The sequence below is a fragment of the Amblyomma maculatum genome, chromosome 1 (assembly GCF_055883805.1).
Source record: "Amblyomma maculatum isolate TAMU_Amacu chromosome 1, ASM5588380v1, whole genome shotgun sequence".
NCBI lineage: Eukaryota > Metazoa > Arthropoda > Arachnida > Ixodida > Ixodidae > Amblyomma > Amblyomma maculatum.
Window position 1 is genome coordinate 468,444,320 of NC_139344.1, and position 19,577 is coordinate 468,463,896.

At 47.2% G+C, this 19,577-nt stretch overlaps 1 protein-coding gene across 2 annotated transcripts in view; it reads right to left on the reverse strand.

Moving 5' to 3' along the window:
- Window positions 1-982: 982 nt before the first annotated feature.
- Window positions 983-19,577, reverse strand: part of LOC146209918 (heat shock protein beta-1-like) — a 58,158-nt gene continuing 39,563 nt past the window's right edge. For both annotated transcript variants that reach the window (XM_084587469.1, XM_084587470.1), the window contains exons 2-3: window positions 9,212-9,488; window positions 983-1,368 (exon numbers count right to left, since the gene is read on the reverse strand). In XM_084587469.1, coding sequence (XP_084443595.1) covers window positions 1,060-1,368; window positions 9,212-9,445 — 543 coding nt within the window. In that variant the 5' untranslated portion in view covers window positions 9,446-9,488 and the 3' untranslated portion in view covers window positions 983-1,059. The remainder of the gene's footprint in view (window positions 1,369-9,211; window positions 9,489-19,577) is intronic.

Genomic DNA, 19,577 nt, shown 5'->3' on the forward strand with positions numbered 1-19,577 from the left:
TTCAATCCCATTATTTCAATCATTCTATAGGAAAAAAACTTAGCAATTACGCATGACAGTCACTGTTCCCTCCACTACTAGGACCATGGTTCAGGCCCAGGTCAAAATGTTCTGAAACGAATTTTTAATAAGTGACATTACTCTTACAGCCAAACATTCTTTTTCTTAACACTACATTGCTAGTTAAAGCGTGGTTTCGAGAGGAATCAATTCAGGTACCTCGAGGAGCCCACTGTATATAATGCAAGAAAGGATGAAACCTCTGAGCATGTTTTCTTGGACTGCGGGGACGCAGTTTCCTTCTGGGACGCCCTCCAAGGGACTCATAAGTAACGCTGTTATATTTAAGAAATATTTTCCGCTTAAATTTCACAGTATCAGATATCGCTCGAATGACAGCGAGGACGGAGCATCATATGATCTGATAATGGCGCTGGGCCTGCATAGTATATGGAGAAGTAGGATGGTGGTGCATATCTTGACGCATGGCCAGCGAGAGAATATTTTAAGGAAACAATTTTAAGGTAATTCCAAGTTATAAAGCTTATGGATCCAGCACCTGACTGGCTCCCGCACATTGCAACATTAAAGTCATTCAAAAAATTTGAGTCATCTTACCTTAGTCAAATATGGCTGAGGGTTCTTGTGTAAATATTTTATATTTGAGAGCAATAAAAAACCGGCGATATCGTGGTGCTCTCGTGTCTGGGCCAAGAAAGCTGATCTGTTTGTTCTGGCGCTGGTTCGAGGTGCTGTAGTGCACGTTGTTGCTATACAGTGTATTCGCGTAGTTGCCATGAGGTCATTGTTAACACATGACCTCATGTGTTAACTAATGGACTAATGAGACCTTGACTAACGTAAGCAGCGAAGCTAACGCTGTAAATTCCCACCCCTGACTAGACAGCGTTTCGTATTGCTCTCGGCAGCTACAAAAAAGCCAAGGCATGTTCGAGCGATCCAAAAAGCGCTGAAGCACGTAAGAGAAGTACAAGGAGTCGGAGGTTTTATTCAGCCCCGCCGATAAGGACCGTCGCTCTCCTTGAGCGCCGCTCTTCGTCATGGCTCGTGTTGGACGGGAAGCGGCATCGCCGAGCCTTGCACAGCGATGGGCACGATGCGCTCGTTGGGCGCTGACAGCGGCGGCTTCTTGGGCGCCGTGATGGTGAGCACGCCGTCCGGTGACAGCGTCGAAGAGACCTGCTCGGGTAACGTGTCCTCGGGCAACATGTAGCGGCGAGTAAACTCCCGGGACACGAAGCCGTGCTCGTCCATGCGCTCCTCATGGCGGGCAGACACGCTGATGCAGCGATCCACCGTCTTCACCGTGATCTCCTCCGGGCTGAAGTGGCTCACGTCCAGCATCACCTGCGCCAAGTTCAGCACTCAGTGTGTGTTACATATCAGGCGAAGGTCCCGAGGAACGGCAAAGAGCCAAGATGGCTCAATTGCTGTGTCATGATTTTTTTACGCACTTCGATCTTACTCTATGCGCACTAAGCAGCGTCACAGTAGCCCCAGGAAGACACAGAGACTCGAAGAGTTTAAAGCTCACTGCTCGCCACAAGCTTCTCCGGAGGATCTTTGTACAGCCAAGCAATTTGCATCTCCTTAGAGGCAAGGTCTCCTCAGCTGTTACAAGATATCTGAGTCCAAGTGCCAGGCTGAAAGTAACTGCAGTGGGTGCCGAAATACAACGCATCATAAGACCTCTCGCACTGCTCTTCCATCGGAATGTGGCCGCCGCGGCCTTATGGGTAGGTACTAATTGCCCCCCCCCCCCCCCAAAAAAAAAAAAAAGGTATCAGACAATTAGCCACCCAAATAGCTATTTAAGGCATCTCTGGCAGCGATGTATATTTGTAAGGCACTCATGCACTCACACAGTTGTGCAGTACACATAAAAAAAACGTACTTCACACTCTATCCAGTGGCTCCACCGCGGCGTTACGCGAGACTATAAATTTAATATACTGAGATTAAAGCTCTCCGCTGCTCTCTTAGTAAAATTCGAGGTAAACTGTGGATGCCGCAGTGCATATTCTGACAATGATTGAAAGCGAAAATGCACAGGAGACGATATGCGGAGGAGAGTTGATAGAACAAAAGGTGTGCTCGCCTAGTCTACCTCTTCTGCCTGTTTCGCTCCCTGTCTAGGTCTTCCTAAAATAACGGCTTGAGGAGCTAGTTAGTGCTGCATAATATCCAAAAATGTGGCGCAACAAACACAAACACAAGCGAAGAGACAGAACACACGCCCACACTACCAACTGCAATATGGATCTGAAAACACTTCCTCTTCACCACTCCTCTTCTTCTACACTCAAGTGTAGGCTCCACGGTCAGGCTCCATGGTCATACCCGCTTCAGGCTCCATGGTCGTACCCGCAACTACTACAGAAATAAAAGTTAGGACAATTCACCGTACTTCTTCAACAGCCGTAGAACTAACCGCTCTACCTGTCGCTATAAGCCTTCAGCGATGGTCTATTTTCACAGATTCAAGAGCAGCTCTGCAAGCCTTAAAAGTGGCTCTTCACCGTGGAGCCCATGAGCAACTCGTCGCGGAAATACGACAACTTCATCACTTTGCCATAAATGGAGGACATGACATCACCTTCCAATGGCTTCCAGGACACAGCGGCATAACGGGCAATCTCCGGGCGGACGAGGTCACACAAACAGCCCACCAAGGCGGCGATTGTGTGTTGATTCCATTTTCCAGGGCAGACGCAGCGGGCAGGCTTCGCGCACGTGCGCGGGAACACACACTCTCCTTGTGGAATTCTGACCAGTTTGCAAACTGCCTCTTAAAATCCCTGGACCCTGACCTGAAGCTCCGGCTTCCACCTGGCCTACCCCGATGTGAAGAAACTGCTGTGCCGCCTGTGGGTTGGTGTAGCATTTACAAACTCTTATTCTTTTGTGATAGGTATGGCAAATAGCTCTGCATGCACAAACTGCGTGTGCGAAGAGACTATAGGCCACATTCTTTGTGAGTGTCCCATATACAGCGAGGAAAGACAGTGCCTATGCCGTGCGCTGGAGCGTCTAGATGGACGACCACTAACTGAAATTAAGATCCTAGGTCCCTGGCCACGGCGATCGTCTGCGATGAAGGCCTCCCAGGCACTGCTCCGCTTTATGAAAAGCACAGGACTGATCGAGAGACTATGATTTTTTATGTTACGTGATATGTGACGTGACATGTCTGTGATGTAACTGTACTGTCATCACCCATCCCTCTCTCACCCACCACTTTTATACCCATCTATCCCTCTCCCCCAGTGCAGGGTAGCAAACCAGTCCTTTCCTCCTCATCTTCCTCCTCCTCCTTTTTTCCCATCGTCAACCCGGCATCATTTTCAGTGAAAATGGCGAGTTCCTCTAAGATCTCTTGTAACAACTTGAATATCTTCCTGGGTTCAAAGCTGAAATATCTAGCAACAGCGCTTCGCTAATTGTACGGGAACTCGGTTGCTGACTGTCCGAACCAGTCGATCGAACTCGGTCTGAAACACGATATGCAATAACTCAGTAGCCGCGAAGGAAAACACGGCGTCGGGTTCCTCGTCCTCAGAGTCGGATGACTCCAAAAATATCATAGAAATGACTTCGACGATGTGTCGTCAATGACCTCGAGATGCACGAATAGCCGGATCGCGAGAACTTACAGCTCGTGGCCAACAGGAACAAGCGAGCAGACGACAAGGCTCGACTGAAAATGCTCCTAACGCGCTACACCTCAACGAAAGAACTGGAACTGCACTTCGCCGGCACCTGACTGCCACCAGCGGAACTTTTTCAGAGTTGGTGCCGAGAAACAGCTCTGAATCGAACAGACCTCTTATTTCCCGCTCACAGTGGTGCCCAATCGACAATGCGTTTCCGTGATTTGCAGTTGGGGCTAAACAAGAAAACGACGCGGAGCGAAGATGGTGATCAAATAAACGAGCATGACTATTATAGGGGCAAAGTTTTAGAGGAATATGCCGTCTTAGAATGTGCTCCAGTGTTCCCTAAATGTACTACACACTCTAGTAAAATTTTCTCTTACATCTTCCTAACAGCCACCTAATCACGCACTCTTTTATTCTGCAGTGCTTCAAATATACGAAGCCTGAACAAATACTTTGCCTTGGTTTGTACCTAGTTCAGCGGTGTATTTCTTTGGCAAAATCTAATCAGCATCAATAGCTAATCTCTGTCTACATGATGTCTGCAAAACATTAAAGGATCGTAAAAAGGATCGTCCCAAATTTCTTCCGTGCACTATGAAAGATTTCCAAGTGGTCGAAATTACTCCCCAGCCATCCACTGCGGCACCTCTCTCTCTCTCTCCGCTTTCCCTCTCGCCATCCTCCCTTCCCTTACGGAGCGGTTGAGGTGTCCACAGAACATATGGTCCTTTCCTTTCTGGTGAACCAGTTATTTATTATTATTATTATTATTATTATTATTATTATTATTATATTATTATTATTATTATATTATTATATTATTATAATATTATTATTATTATTATTATTATTATTATTATTATTATTATTATTATTATTATTATTATTATTATTATTATTATTATTATTATTATTATTATTATTAAGATTATTAAGATTATTATTATTATTAAGATTATTAAGATTATTAAGATGGCGCCCAGTAAGGACGCATGTGCGCTGTGCTCCCGCCCGTTTTTTGGCAAGCAGCAGTTTTTACGATGTGCCGAATGTGCGAAACGTGTTCACACGAAGTGCGTCACCTGGGCGGATGACGAGCTGCAACTTCTGAAGTCCGGCTCTCGGCCATTCTTGTGTAATTTGTGTGCGTCGTCGTCGTCTGACGGTGTTAGTCTTAGCGACGGTGGTGCTAGAGTCCCTGGTGCCCCGCTCCTGCCCAGCCACCCGACCGGTTTTCCCCCTTCAGCCGCGACCGGCGAACATGGCGGTGAGTTTGCCTCGCTACGGGCTCTCCTCCTCGACGCGCTTGAGGGAATCTCTTTTCTGAGCGATGAGGTTGCCCAGCTACGGGAAGAGAACGAGCGCCTTCGTGTAGAGAACTCGCGGGCTTTCGTACAACAAGCCGAGGTTATCGCCTCTTTACGTGCCGATGTTCGCGGCCTACGCCAGGAGCTTGTGCGGTGCGCTGCTTCGCAGTGTGAGCGTCCTCTCGTCGAGCGTCCTCTCGTTGTCTCCGTGGGCAATCCTACCCGTGAGGAGCAGCCATCTGTGGACTACTCCGCCGCTCTTCATCGAGGGATGACTCCTGGAGATATTCCCTGTTCATCTTCTGCCTCTGCTCCTCGCCGTGCGGTTGACTTACCCAGTGAGATGAAGAAGCACCGAAGTCGAGCCATTACTGGCGCATCGAGCTCATCTGTCCTGAACGTTGCCATTTACCAAAAGAAGCGTCCGAAGACTATTTTCGTCTCTAAACTCAGTCCCGATACTACATCGGTAGACCTTACCAACCATCTAAAATCAGTGAATATTACTCCCATTTCCTGCCGGCAGCTGAAAACAAGGTACGACTCCTACTCGTCCTTCCATATTGAAGTTGATGAAGAATCCTACAGTAAGCTTGTTGAGCCTTCGATGTGGCCGATGGGTTGCATATACAAGGACTTTCGTGGGAAGCTTTACGACGATATGCTTCATCCCTCTGAACTGACGCAAAATTGCAGTGGCCCCTAATTTGGATATCTATTATCAAAACGCCCGAGGTCTTCGGACTAAGGGATCAGAATTTTTTTCTAGCGTCTTGTCCTCTTGTTATACCGCTGTTGTGGTTACCGAAACCTGGCTGTCAAGTGATATTCCTTCCAATGATTTCTTTCCAAATAATTACTCTGTTTTTCGTAGCGACCGCCCTGAAACAGGTCCCAAATCAAGAGGAGGTGGAGTGCTCATTGCTATTGACAGTTTTGTGAAGTGTGTTCGACGTTCCGATCTGGAAACTGTTGAAGAATGTGTGTGGCTCGAGCTCACTTTAAATCGACATGAAAAACTTTTACTTGCAGCTTTCTACATTCCTCCGAATCTACCTCCTTCAGCCTATGATGATGTTCTGCTCTCAATCGAACATGTTATAACCCGTCATAGCAAACACAAACTTCTTATTTTAGGTGATTTTAATACTCCTGGTATCAACTGGAACTCACTTATTTCTTCTCACAACAATCATTACATATTAAGTAAGTGTAACTCTCTACTTGATTTCATAGCCTTTAACTCTTTGCAGCAACACAATTTCATTGAAAACTGTTGCGGTAATATTCTTGACATCTGTCTATCGAATTTTGAAAGTGTTCGAGTCTCGAGTTCGGACATACCGCTGACTCGCTGTGACAAATTTCACCCTCCGCTTCTAGTTACTACTGCTGTCTCTGCCTCACCTTCTACTAACTCAGATCAGGTGGGGAATTCGCCCCGTTTCGCGTATGCACGTGGTGATTATGTCGGTCTTTTCAATTTCTTCTCTTCCGTCGACTGGTCCCTTTTAAATGACATTAATGATTCAGATGGACAAGTCAGTCGCTTTACAGAAATAGTTCTTGATGGTATGCGTCGGTACATACCTTTGCATACTCCTACGCGTAGGAAGTTCCCTTCCTGGTTTTCAAGGGAACTAATAACGGCGTTAAAGCTCAAGGAACGGGCCCATCGTAAAGCGAAACGCCCTGGGTTTCACAATTGGGCAGATGAGTTTCGCCGTGTGCGTTCTCTTTGCAAACGCTTATACAAGCGGGACTACGACTCCTATCTTGAGTCTTTAGAGAGGTATGCCTCAAATCGTCCTAGTCAGTTCTGGCGTTACGTTCGCAAGCGTTCCATTAAATCAGATTTAAGTATCAGCTTAGTTGACTCTCAGGGTTCGGAAATTCGGGATGTTGCCGACAGTTTTGCACAACATTTTTCCTCCGTTTACAAACATCCACATTGTGATTCCGTTTGCCTCCCATCTGGTGCACTATCTAATTCCATTCTCTTTGACGAGGAGTTGATAACTGAGAGTCTTAAGCGTCTGAGACCATCTTTGTCTCCTGGACCTGATGGCATTCCAGCTGCCATAATAAAAGCCTTCAGTTATATCTTCGTACCAGTACTGACTGCCATATTTAATAACTGTTTAAAAAATGCTGCCTTTCCTCGCGTGTGGAAAATGGCACGCGTGTTTCCTGTCTTCAAGTCTGGAAACAAAACTGATGTTTCCAATTATCGTCCGATTTCTCTTCTATGTGCAACCTCTAAGCTTTTCGAATTAGCTTTGCACAGCGTACTTTCCTTCCATCTCAAACATATCATAGTACCGAATCAACATGGCTTCATGTCGGGTCGCTCTACTTCTACCAACCTAGTCACGTTTATGACGTATGCCTCTGCAGCAGTCCTTCAGAGGGGTCAGGTTGACACTGTGTACTGTGATATGAGCAAAGCTTTCGACGTTGTTACTCACTCACTACTTCTTGAAAAACTTCTACTCTCTGGCGTTGAAGTCTCTCTCGTAGCCCTCCTACGCAACTATCTCCTTGATCGCTTCTGCTTTGTCAGTGTCAATGGACAGACTTCTTTCGTTTACCCTGCAACGAGTGGAGTTCCTCAAGGTTCAGTACTAGGCCCGCTTCTCTTCTCCGTTTTTATTAATGATGTTTCCTCGGCGATAAAGAACTCCTCGTTTCTTCTTTATGCTGATGATATAAAAATATTCAAGGTAATACATTCTTTTCAAGATTGCGTGTTGTTGCAATCGGACATATCTGCTTTTTCTGATTGGTGTGCGATGAATCGACTTACCCTCAATTCTTCCAAAACTAGGGTTGTGTCCTTTACTCGTAAAACACATAGCTTTCTCTACCATTATTCTGTCAATTCTGTGCTGTTGGATAGGGTTGATGAAATTAATGACCTTGGTGTACTTTTTGACCGCACCCTCAGCTTCTCCTCTCACACTAAACGCATTGCTCAGCGGGCTATGCGCACACTCGGATTCGTTTGCAGACTTTCGAGAGAGTTCCATACTCCACTTCCGTTCCTAAAACTGTACCTGTCCATATGCCTCCCGGTCTTGGAGTATGCGTCGGTTGTTTGGAATGGCACTTGCAAATCGAACTTGGACAAGGTTGACAGAGTACAAAAAAAATTTTTACGGATATTTCATTATCGCTTTCCTTTTGCAACTTCCCCCTCTCGCTCCACCAGGAGCGCCCAACTGAATCTTCCTTCCCTTCACTGCCGTCGTTTCAGACTTGATATCATATTTCTGTACAAACTCCTTCATGGCCACATTATGTGCCCTCAGCTCTTAGAGTACATCCTACTGCGCGTTCCGCGAAAGAGCATGAGGGAATTCAGACCATTTCAGGTTTCTCCTCTTCATTCCCACTCCCCTCTGGACAGGATGCAGTGGTTATTTAACTCTTTTTGTCCTCACCTTGACATCTTCCAAAACTCGCTCTGTTCATTTACATTGGATGTTCGTAGCGTTGTATTCTAAATAGTATTTTATCACATATAACTCCCACTTTCTAGCCTTAAATTGTATTTACTTCACTTTTTGCTTTTTCTCCTGTTCAATGCTGTCTGTATCTTGAACTACTTTTTATCCGTTTCTTGCTTATATTTCAACTTTAAACTTTATATTCGAATCTTACTGTCCCTTGTTCAAATTTACTTCTTTATTGTATTATTCTGTATTTCTAGCCTGTGTTTTAAGTACCATGCACTTGTTGCGCCTGGAATGGTTGTTTATTTTATGTATATTTCTATATTACTATAATCAATGTCAGTCATCTGTTTTTTTTTTTTTTTCCTCTTCCACCTACCGTTCTTTTTTTTTTTCTTTATTTCCTGGTGTGCTAAAAAATTCTCTCACTGTGTATATAAGTGATGATACTCATTGTTTGCTTAATTTCCCTGATACTTTTCGTCTCAGTTTCATTTCATGTATTATTTATTTCTTTTTTTTGTGTTCTCTCTGTGTGTGTAAACATGTTTGTGCTTTTTCATTTTTTTTTTTGTGCTGCAGCACAAAGACCACATGGTTGTTCCTGCGCACATTAAATAAAGATTGATTGATTGATTGATTGATTATTATTATCATCATCTCCATCGTGTGGATTTATTTCATATCTGATCATTTACTGTGCCGGTCCCGACTCCGCCACCTATATACATATACGCGCGTGCCGTACATATGACCGCCTTGTGCTCACCTGGAAGGAGTCCGGTTCGTTGCGCAGCTCGGACACGCCTCCACCTCCGGGCCGGGACAGCTGCCTTCGGAAGGGAGAGCGGAGTCCCACACGCGAGGGCCTCAACACCCTCAGCTCGTCGTCCAGCAGCGGCGTTCCAAAGTGCTGATCGAAGATCCTGCTGCAGGGCGCCTCCCACGCGTCCCACCAGTCACGGCCCGGGAACCATGCGGACGGAACTAGGCTGCGCGCCATGCCAGTCTGCTGCTGCCCTTGTGGTTCTAGGACCTTGCTTGCTCTGCATGCGCACAAAGGGGAAGCAGTTGCAGTGGCGATGTTGGAGAGCACTGGCACTTAAATGTGAAGCACGGTCTCTTCTGTTCCACAATCGCGCACTAACGTAATACGTCTGCTGTAGATGCACGCTTCCGCTCTCGTTTCATGCTTTTTCCGTCGGTGCATTTGGCACAAGCGGTTGGGTTCGACAAGAATTATGGCAATATTGATGCAAGAACTTTGTCTAAAAGCATCCGTGCGACCATTCACATGACGATAGCATCATACGCACGCAGCTATCGCGGCCAGTCACGGAAATACCAGGATAGCAGCTCCAGCCTTCGACGATAGTCATCGCCATTAGCCGTACGCACTGGCAATCCGGTGCTTGAGTCATGCAGGCAATCCTGAAATCAGATCGCCAAATAGCCAAAGCTACATTGACGATTGAAAGCCACGGCTTTGGCACCCAAACTGAATTAGAGTAGGGTAAAATGGGCCCGAAATGGATAATGGATCAATAGAACTACAGTGTAGGTGTGAGAATTCGACTCAGTAGCCGCTCAAGCAGTAAACAAAGTATATGGATAATCTGCGGACACACCAAATGTAGCGCGGTTAGCATTATGCTCCTAAAATCATGAAACGACTACATTCGCTTGCCTTCACTGCTCACACTGCTACGGTAGCCCATCTCTAGAAATCATCCAACGATAAAAAGTAGGTTTTGTGGAGTTTAGCGTCCCAAAACGACTCATGCTATGAGAGACGCCGTAGTGGAGGACTCCGGAAGTTTCGGCCACCTGGAGTTCTTTAACGTGCACTGACATCGCGCAGCATGCGGCGCCTTGCTTTTCGCCTCCATGGAAAAGCGGCCGCCGAGGCCGGGATTCGATCCCGCATCCTTGGGAACGGTAGTCGAGCGCCGTAGCTACTGCGCCACCCCGGCGGGGCCAATGATAAAAAAGTAGATCGAAAGCTGTAATGCAATGCTTGCTTCACCGCCCTTCAGGCCCGTTGTGCGCCAACGCCTCTCTGAAGCACACAAAACTTACGCGCTAATTGCAATCAGACTTGTAGTCTTCGGCCTACTTTATCAGGCGCGCACTTTCTAGTCATTTCTGACCGACTGGCTTGATTGCTGCTGAGCAGCCTTTTTCTTTCAGTCACAAACTTTCCGAACGCAAAAATGTTGACGATAAAACTCCGAGATTCTGATATGCGATACTCGTCTGCTGTTCCGCGGATGCGACCGCACGTACCAACATGGCGGTTGTTCTCAACTTAGCCGCAATATGGCGCCACCTAAACAAACCGGCAGCACCCATGATAAACTAATTTATATATATGTTCCAATACTCTCACGTATGGCTCAATCTACAAACAGTATTTGCCATTCCTGCATGACCGCTGAGGTTCCGACTGAGTTAAATGCTTTCTCGTAGCCAATGGTTGTTGTATACGCTGGTTATATTCCGAGCACTTTTCTGTCACCTGGCTGATATTGTCAATATCATCGATTATACTTTACCCTTTCCGGAAACCTGCCTAATCATTTGGTTGATTGAAGTCTAAAGTTGTACTGACCCTATTAGTGATTGCCTTACTAAATACCTTGTACGCAACGAATAATAATCTGGCCTGTAATTTTAAGTCCTTAGCTCTTTTCTTATGACATAAGATAATGGTAGAATTGCTTCATAATTCCAGTGCCTTCGATGTCATCAGGCATTGTGTATACAACGTGGCCAGTTTTTTTTACCATAGTATCCTTACCTCTGTCCTTCAACAAATCTGTATTTACCTGGTCCTCCACAGCTGATTTCTCCTTTTCCATAGCTTCTAAAGCTTTCTTAACCTCGTCCTTCGTTACTAGCGGAACTTCTGATTGCTCTTTACTACGGCAAATCATTTTTCTGATTACTTCGACTACTGTATAGGTCAGTATAGAACTCCTAGGCTACCTTGATTATCTTGTTCATATTAGTAATGACACTGCCCTCCTTGTCCCTCGGTGCATGCAAACAATTTCTTCCTATGACCAATTTGCTCTTCACCGCTTTCGGGCTACGACCGTTCTTTAGAGCATGCTCAATTTTACTTCCATGTGTTGGTCCCCTTACTCTTATTGATTAGCTTTGATACCTCTGCGAGTTCTATCCCGTCCGTGAGGTAGGAGGCTTTCATACTTTGGCATTTCTTAATCAAATTTTTCCTCTCCGTCGACAGTTTACCAGAATCCTCTCTTACTATCCTAATCCGTCCTTCTATACCGCGCACTCAGTAATGATATCTCTGAAATTATTCTTCATTGCTTCTTGGCTATGGTCGGCTTCTTCAGTTAGAGCTAAATATCGATTCTTCAGCGAAATCCTGAATCCTTTTACTATTGACTCACCGCTAATTCGTTGATTCACTTCTTTCTCACTAATCTGTTTCGTTACATCTTCAAATCCAGATTAATGCGAGACCTTACGTGCTGTTTCATTTTTCGGTTTCATTTTAGCCTCTTCGCTAGGGCTTTCCCATGCGCACTTCCAGCTCTTCCGTCTACTGAAGAAGGTTTTCATGATACGTAGGTTACTGCGTTCAACGAACTCACCCTAGCTATTCCTTGGCCCAATGATATATGTTGCTCACTGCCTGGTCTCCAGCTTACGTTTTGCCTGCCTTGGCTTTGAAGTCGCCCACGAGTATCATATACTTTGTTTTTACTTTCCCCATCGCAGATTCTACATCTTCCTGCATGGAAGCTTTCAACTGCCTGGTCATCATGAGTACATGGGGCGCCTATATGTGTACAACCTTCAGTTTATACCGATTATTAAGTTTAAAAGTTTAATTGCGCTGCATACCACCCTCTCGTTAATGCTATTCACCTCGAGATCGGCCTAGAAGTGGCGCCACCGCCGCTCCGATAGTGTGGATCGGCAGCCCTCGCAGAAACGCACGCGGCGTAGGCCTGCTTCCAAGTTTATGGCGGGTTTGTTGGCCAAGAAAACGTGGCTTCTGCAATGCGTTGGCTATTTGCTGTTTAGTGTTCTTATATTGCAGAAAAAAAAAATCCGTACATTTGGGCTGCGGAAAAGAAGCGCGGATTTTAGGAAAACTAGGCACGCAACCCCACGTCTTTTCGATTTACTCACATCATTTTGAACTTCTTTCGCGTTGTACCACGCTCATGGGCCTGATATTTCTGGTGCGTACCACTTTAATTACAACTTTGTTTTTTTTTTATTGCATTTTCAACAGTGTGCACGTATATACCAGTGTCAGACAGGCAAATTCAAGCCAACACAGATGCAAGGTTCGTGTGCTCTCGCCTGCAGTACTTTAAAATGAAACGTCACACCGCCTAGCTCATTATATCGTATCTGACTCGAGGATGTAAATGTAGCATTGAGAGCATACAGCCTGGCGGGTTGCCGTAGACTGAGTGCATATCAACTCTGGCTAGACAACCAGGCACAAGTATTCCCCAAAAATGAGATTACGCCGACCCTATACAGGAAATCTCGCCGCACAGGAAGGCTGACTGTTCACGTGTAGAGTGGTGACTGGACTTAGTTTGCAGAACTCACAACGAGTGAATGCTTCTTGCGGCCAATGTCAGAAAATGACTAAAAGATTTCCTGAAACCGAGGAAATTAGTGTCATCATCATCAGCCTGTCTATACCCACTGCAGGGCGAAGGCCTCTCCCATATTTCTCCAATTAACCCGGTTCTGGGCTATCTGCATCCATTTTACCCCTGCGAACTTCTTAACCTCATCCGCTCACCTAACTTTCTGCCGCCCCTGATACGCTTTCCTTCCCTTGGAATCCAGTTTGTTACCCTAAGCGACCATCGGTTATCCTGTCTTCGCACTACATGTCCTGCCCATGCCCATTTCTTCTTCTTAATTTCCGCTAGAATGTCGGTAACTTGAGCTATTTCTCTGAACCACTCTGCACGCTTCCTATCTCTTAGTGTTACCCCTACCATTTTTCGCTCCATAGCCCTCTGGGTTGTCCTTAACTTAAGTAGAACCCTCTTGGTTAGCCTCTACGTTTCAGCCCCATAGGTGAGTACAGGTAAGATGCAACTATTGTATCCTTTCCTCTTGAGCGATAGCGGTAAGCTGCTAGTCATAATCTGCGAGTGCTTGCCAAATGCGCTCCATCCCAATCTTATTCTTCTTGTTATTTCCTTTTCATGGTCCGGATCTGCGGTTACTGCCTGTCCTAAGTAGACATATTCGCCTACTACTTCCAGTACTTCGCTACCTAATGTAAACTGCTGTTCCTTCCCGAGGCTGTTGAACATTACCTTAGTCTTCTGCATATTGATTTTGAAGCCTACCTTTCTACTTTTCCCTTCTACTTTTCCTTTTTCTACTTTTACCTTTCTTTTCCCTAACTGCTCCCATTCCAAGTCCCTCAATACTTCCTCTAAGCAAGCTGTGAATAGTACTGGGGAGATTTTGTCTCCTTGCCTAACACCTTTCTTTAAAGAAATTTTGTTACTTTCTTAGTGTAAGAGATATCTGATGCGTGTGATTTTGATAAATGGTGTAATGATTTTTTTTTTTTTACACGGCCAATAAATTTCACTTTGTGAGAAGAGTTTTACGCCCTTTACAGAATTTAGGTCTATCAGCGATTACTTTTCGATAATGTTAAAGTGCTCAAGCTACGAGTCACTCGCAGCGAAGACATCCTAAAGAGCTTCGCATGGGCGCTATCATGTTCTGGCAAGGAATTTTGAGAGGCTGACGATTTCTTTATCACTCTAATTACTGAGCAGTGACTCAATAGCATGCGAAGCAAAATATTAGGGATACTTGCAAATCAGGTACCGGATGATATCAAACAGCCTCGAAAGAAATGGATTTCATCTTGTCATTTGATTACAAAGATGTATTTATTTGCGAACTAAACGCGGTAGCTGCCACAGTATGAAACTATTTTACTCCTCAGAAACAAGAAGTTTGTTCGGGAGACAGCAGTAGCACTTACACGAAAAGTGATTTCAATGGGCTGCCAGCGAAGTACATTGAGCTAGGTGTATTATGTAATATAAAGTGCAACAAATAGGTGCTAGGATTATATGTTTCTGAAACGTTCGGCATTTCTGTAAAGCAAAGCGTAGTCACTCCCCTGTTACGGATGCGCAGAAGCCTTCAACAACAAAACCAGAAAAGAAAAGACGATTAACGCACCAAGGTGATATCGGCTATGAAGAATGATGTCGTTGACCACTTGGGGTTATTTAACATTCAGTCAATTCCCAATGCAAAGGATCGCCTTGCAAAACGGCCGAGATTTAACCCCCCGTCGTCGAGCAGTCGAGCGCCCTCCCCAATAAGACACCGCGACGGAGGTTTAATAGAAAAAAAAGAAGGTACTCCGACACCTCGATCGTTCATACACAACAGTGGCCTATTCAAACTGCATTCTGCTATGCAGCAGTCTGCGGTGTTGTGCCGGTGGGGTTATAACACAGTTCAGTTCAGTTCAGTCGTTCAGTCGCGTCCGACTCTTCGTGACCCTATGCAGCGCCTCGAGGATGCCATCTAACCGTCGCGTTCGCTGCCTCCCCCTTCTCCGGCACCCCTCAACCTTTCCCAACATCAAATCTTTCTCCAGCGACTCCTCTCTTCTCATCAGATGACCAAAGTAGCTGAGCTTTAACTTTAGAATTTGACCCTCCAATGAGCAGTCAGGGTTTATGGTCGACAATATCGACTGATCTGATCTTCTGGCAGTCCAAGGAACTCTCAAGAGTCTCCGTCAGCGCCACAATTCAAACGCGTCAATTCTTCGGCGGTCAGCCTTTATCACACAGTATCCCACCGTCAACAGGGTTGTGCCAAGGAGTTGGTTGCGTAGCTCTCGTCACCCGTTTCGTGAACGAAGGCTGTCAGCTCCCTGGGCAGTAGCGATGGTTTCGAGTCGGCGCTGATGATGAAAAAAAAAGCTTTATGCACTATTTACAGACATTTATACAATGCGACCGGCTCTGGGGCCGACAGCTAACATAGCCATACGCGACGGTCCTCGCGCAGCTACGGCCGGGGAGATTCCGCCGCGTCCGCACTGTCAGGGGGCGAACTGCTCCCGATGGACGCTAGTGACGACTCAGAGTCTCGAACGGAAGCACTTTAGTCTCCGTAAACCGAGAATCCGTTGACGCTCAAAATTTTTTATTTATTTATTTATTTATTCATTTATTTATTTATTATTGCGAAAACATTGCTGCTTTCACTTTCAGCTCCTCGCGTAGCGCGGCCGCGGTAGCTACTATTGGACTGCTACAGTTAGGACTGCTGCAGCTGAGGCTAAAGGGAGCCCTTCAGGCGTATGACCGTATGTATGACCGACATACATACCGAAGTATGTATGACCGACTAGCCCAACAACGTGCTCTCTTAAAGTTCGAAACTGAGTTTGGGCCCACTGCGGAGGAGGGGCGCGCAGCGGGGTTTACGGAGCTTCTTTCAAACGCACACCCCTAGAAAAGCCGAGCGCCAGGCCGGGGGACGCTTGTACCCATTTTTACCGGTGGGTTTCGAACTAACCACCTCCCGCAGCCGAGACGGGCGCTTTGACCTTTAACTTGACCTCTGCTATGGCGTCATGCCATCTGCCGCAAAAACCAGGGGCCCAACTTGTGCCGTCGCGAGGCGAGGCCGCGCGTGGTGGCTGCTGCCTAATTCCTGCGCCCACCGCGCACAGCGCGCCTAACGGTGTGACGTCACAGCTGCAAGAACAGGGCTCCAACTTGTGCCGTCGCGAAGCGAGGCCGCGCGTGGTGGCTGTTGCCTAAAGGCGGTGATATACTCCAACGTAGCGCGCGGCACGGCGACGTCACGTCGGCCAAAACGCGACCTGCTACACTCCGGCGGCGCTCGACGTCGGCGCGTTCGACGGCTTCCGGCGTGGTCCGATGGCGCCCGGCGCCGAATGTATCCGAATGCATTTCGCGCGGGTCGCGCCGGGGTATTGAGAGAGTATTGCTCGGGGAAGGCCGCACGAGCACCCTCTCCCCTCGTTGCTTCTCGCCTTCTGCGCATGCGCCTGTCCAGCAGCAGGCGTCTCTCCGCGGTGGAACCGGTTTCACTGTAGGGCATAGAGTTTCTTACTCTTACCTAGAGGGAAAGCTGTGCTGCCATCTATGGGCGTTTACATGGAGTTTTCAGACGGCCAGTTCAGCCACCATGGGCGCTCAAAGCATCATGGGCCGGTGAGCTACCGAGTGCAGAACTACAACTTTTGGCCAAAACTAATGCAAAGATAAACGTTGTTCTATCATAAATAATGCCCTAAGATTGAATATTGTGACTATAAATTGTAAAGAGAGAGAGAAACAGCATGTCAGTGTTATATTTATCCAATGTAAGCGATGGCTCTTTCTCCTATTGGCTTAGTTTTGAGCAGCACAAATACCAATATTTCGCACTTAATAGGCAAACTTTGAAATAAAAAAACGTTATAAAAATATTTATGGTTGTGCAATCACTTAAGAAAGTTTTTAGTGGCATTTTGGGAAACAAAAACCATTTATTGGTGACGTCTGCTTTTGAGCCTTCGCTACTATGGCTTTCGCGGTCTATGTACGCACCTTCAAATTATGATGATGACGAAAAAGAAACATCGCAGTAACGCCACTTCACATACCCGAGAAAAACCGACTGTCCCGCAACAAGTAGCACACCGGCCCATGATTCTTAGCGCGCCCATGGTGGCTGAAGTGCAGCGCCCTCAGCTTTCCCTCTAGTTAGTGTAAGGAACTCTATGCTGTAGGGAGCCGGTTTCATGCCTGCTGCGGCGTCGCCGATTTGACGTATCCGACTTCGACCGGCACTTCCCTGCGCGCCGAAAACGTCGGAGTATAACTCCGTCTTAACTCCTGCGCCCGCCGCGCGCGGCGCGCCTAGCGGTGTGACGTCACAGCTCCAAGAGCAGGGCTCCAACTTGTGCCGTCGCGAGGAGAGGCCGCGCGTGGTGGCTGTTGCCTAAAGGCGGTGATATACTCCAACGTAGTGCGCGGCACGGCGACGTCACGTCGGCCAAAACGCGACCTGCTACACTCCGGCGGCGCTCGACGTCGGCGCGTTCGACGGCTTCCGGCGTGGTCCGATGGCGCCCGGCGCCGAATGTATCCGGATGCATTTCACGCGGGCCGCGCCGGGGTATTGAGAGAGTGTTGCTCGGGAAAGGCTGCACGAGCACCCTCTCCCCTCGTTGCTTCTCGCCTTCTGCGCATGCGCCTTTCCAGCAGCAGGCGTCTCTCCGCGGTGGAACTGGTTTCACTGTAGGGCATAGAGTTTCTTCCTAGAGGGAAAGCTGTGCTGCCGTCTATGGGCGTTTACATGGAGTTTCCAGACGGCCAGTTCAGCCACCATGGGTGCTCAAAGCATCATGGGCCGGTGAGCTACCGAGTGCAGAACTACAACTTTTGGCCAAAACTAATGCAAATATAAACGTTGTTCTACCATAAATAATGCCCTAAGATTGAATATTGTGACTATAAATTGTAAAGAGAGAGAGAAACAGCATGTCAGTGTGATATTTATCCAATATAAGCGATGGCTCTTTCTCCTATTGGCTTAGTTTTGAGCAGCACAAATACCAATATTTCGCACTTAATAGGCACTTTGAAATAAAAGAACGTTATAAAAATATTTATGGTTGTGCAATTTTGCAAGAAAGTTTTGTGCAAGGTTGCAAAGGTTGCAAGGTTGCAAGGGTGCAAAGAAAGGTTGTGCAAGAAAGTTTTTAGTGGCATTTTGGGAAACAAAAACCATTTATTGGCGACGTCTGCTTTTGAGCCTTCGCTACTATGGCTTTCGCAGTCTATGTACGCACCTTCAAATGATGATAATGACGAAAAAAAACATCGCAGTAACGCCACTTCACATACCTGAGAAAAACCGACTGTCCCGCAACAAGTAGCACACCGGCCCATGATTCTTAGCGCGCCCATGGTGGCTGAAGTGCAGCGCCCTCAGCTTTCCCTCTAGTTAGTGTAAGGAACTCTATGCTGTAGGGAGCCGGTTTCATGCCTGCTGCGGCGTCGCCGTTTGACGTATCCGACTTCGCCCGGCACTTCCCTGCGCGCCGAAAACGTCGGAGTATAACTCCGTCTTAACTCCTGCGCCCGCCGCGCGCGGCGCGCCTAGCGGTGTGACGTCACAGCTCCAAGAGCAGGGCTCCAACTTGTGCCTTCGCGAGGAGAGGCCGCGCGTGGTGACTGCACGGCCGGTCTCGAGGGAGAGAGCGCGCGCTCCTTCTTACGGCCTTCTCAATCGCCGCGTGAACAATGGGAATTTTTCTCCTTGAGTCACGCTCTCCGCCGCCGCAAGGGGCGCGACCTGCTCACTGTTCGCTCCGCATCTGCTTCAGTGGCGGCGGGTGGCTTTTGCCTGGTTTCGCGCTGTCGCCCGCGGGTTCCGTGATGAGTGCAGCCCCTAAATGAAAGATTACAGAAGGTAGATGCTGCAGCAGCATCCTGACAACGTGCTACACACGTGAATGGAGTCTTTATATTGCCGCGAAACCTTCAAAACAGTATTTGTTGTTTTTTGGCGGCCGCCGGCATACAGGCTTATCACTCTGATTCTGGACCGCGTATCGGTTCCGTAATCTTTGTTTGTTAATGCTCGATGTTGCGAGTCGCACCTTTATCAGTTTTTTGTTGTAGCACAAGATGCACCGAGATCTGTCTCGAAGGTTCCGGCCACTCGGGTGTCTTTCCACAGTGTTGCAGCCCGTGCTGGTAGCTGTTTGCGACGTTATCTAGATTGTTCTGTGCAGCCTTTAAATTGAGCGTTGCCGAGTGTGACGGGCATTCTTTGTCCGACGATCGACGAGCACGTTTGTTTCTATCGCCGCCGCCGAGGTGCTTAGTTCTTTTGCGGGCGCAAGTCAGCCCAAATAAAGAGTTTATATAGTGCAATCATCGACCCCTTAATTTGTGTCGTCGACCTCGTCACCACTACGTGACATCTGGTGGAGGTGCTGCCTTTGATCCTTCAAGCTAAGACCCAAGCCGTGTTCCTGTCGCCCTGGAAGACCAGCCTACAGGTCACCGAACCAGCCGCCGACTTCAAGGCCTACAACCCGAACA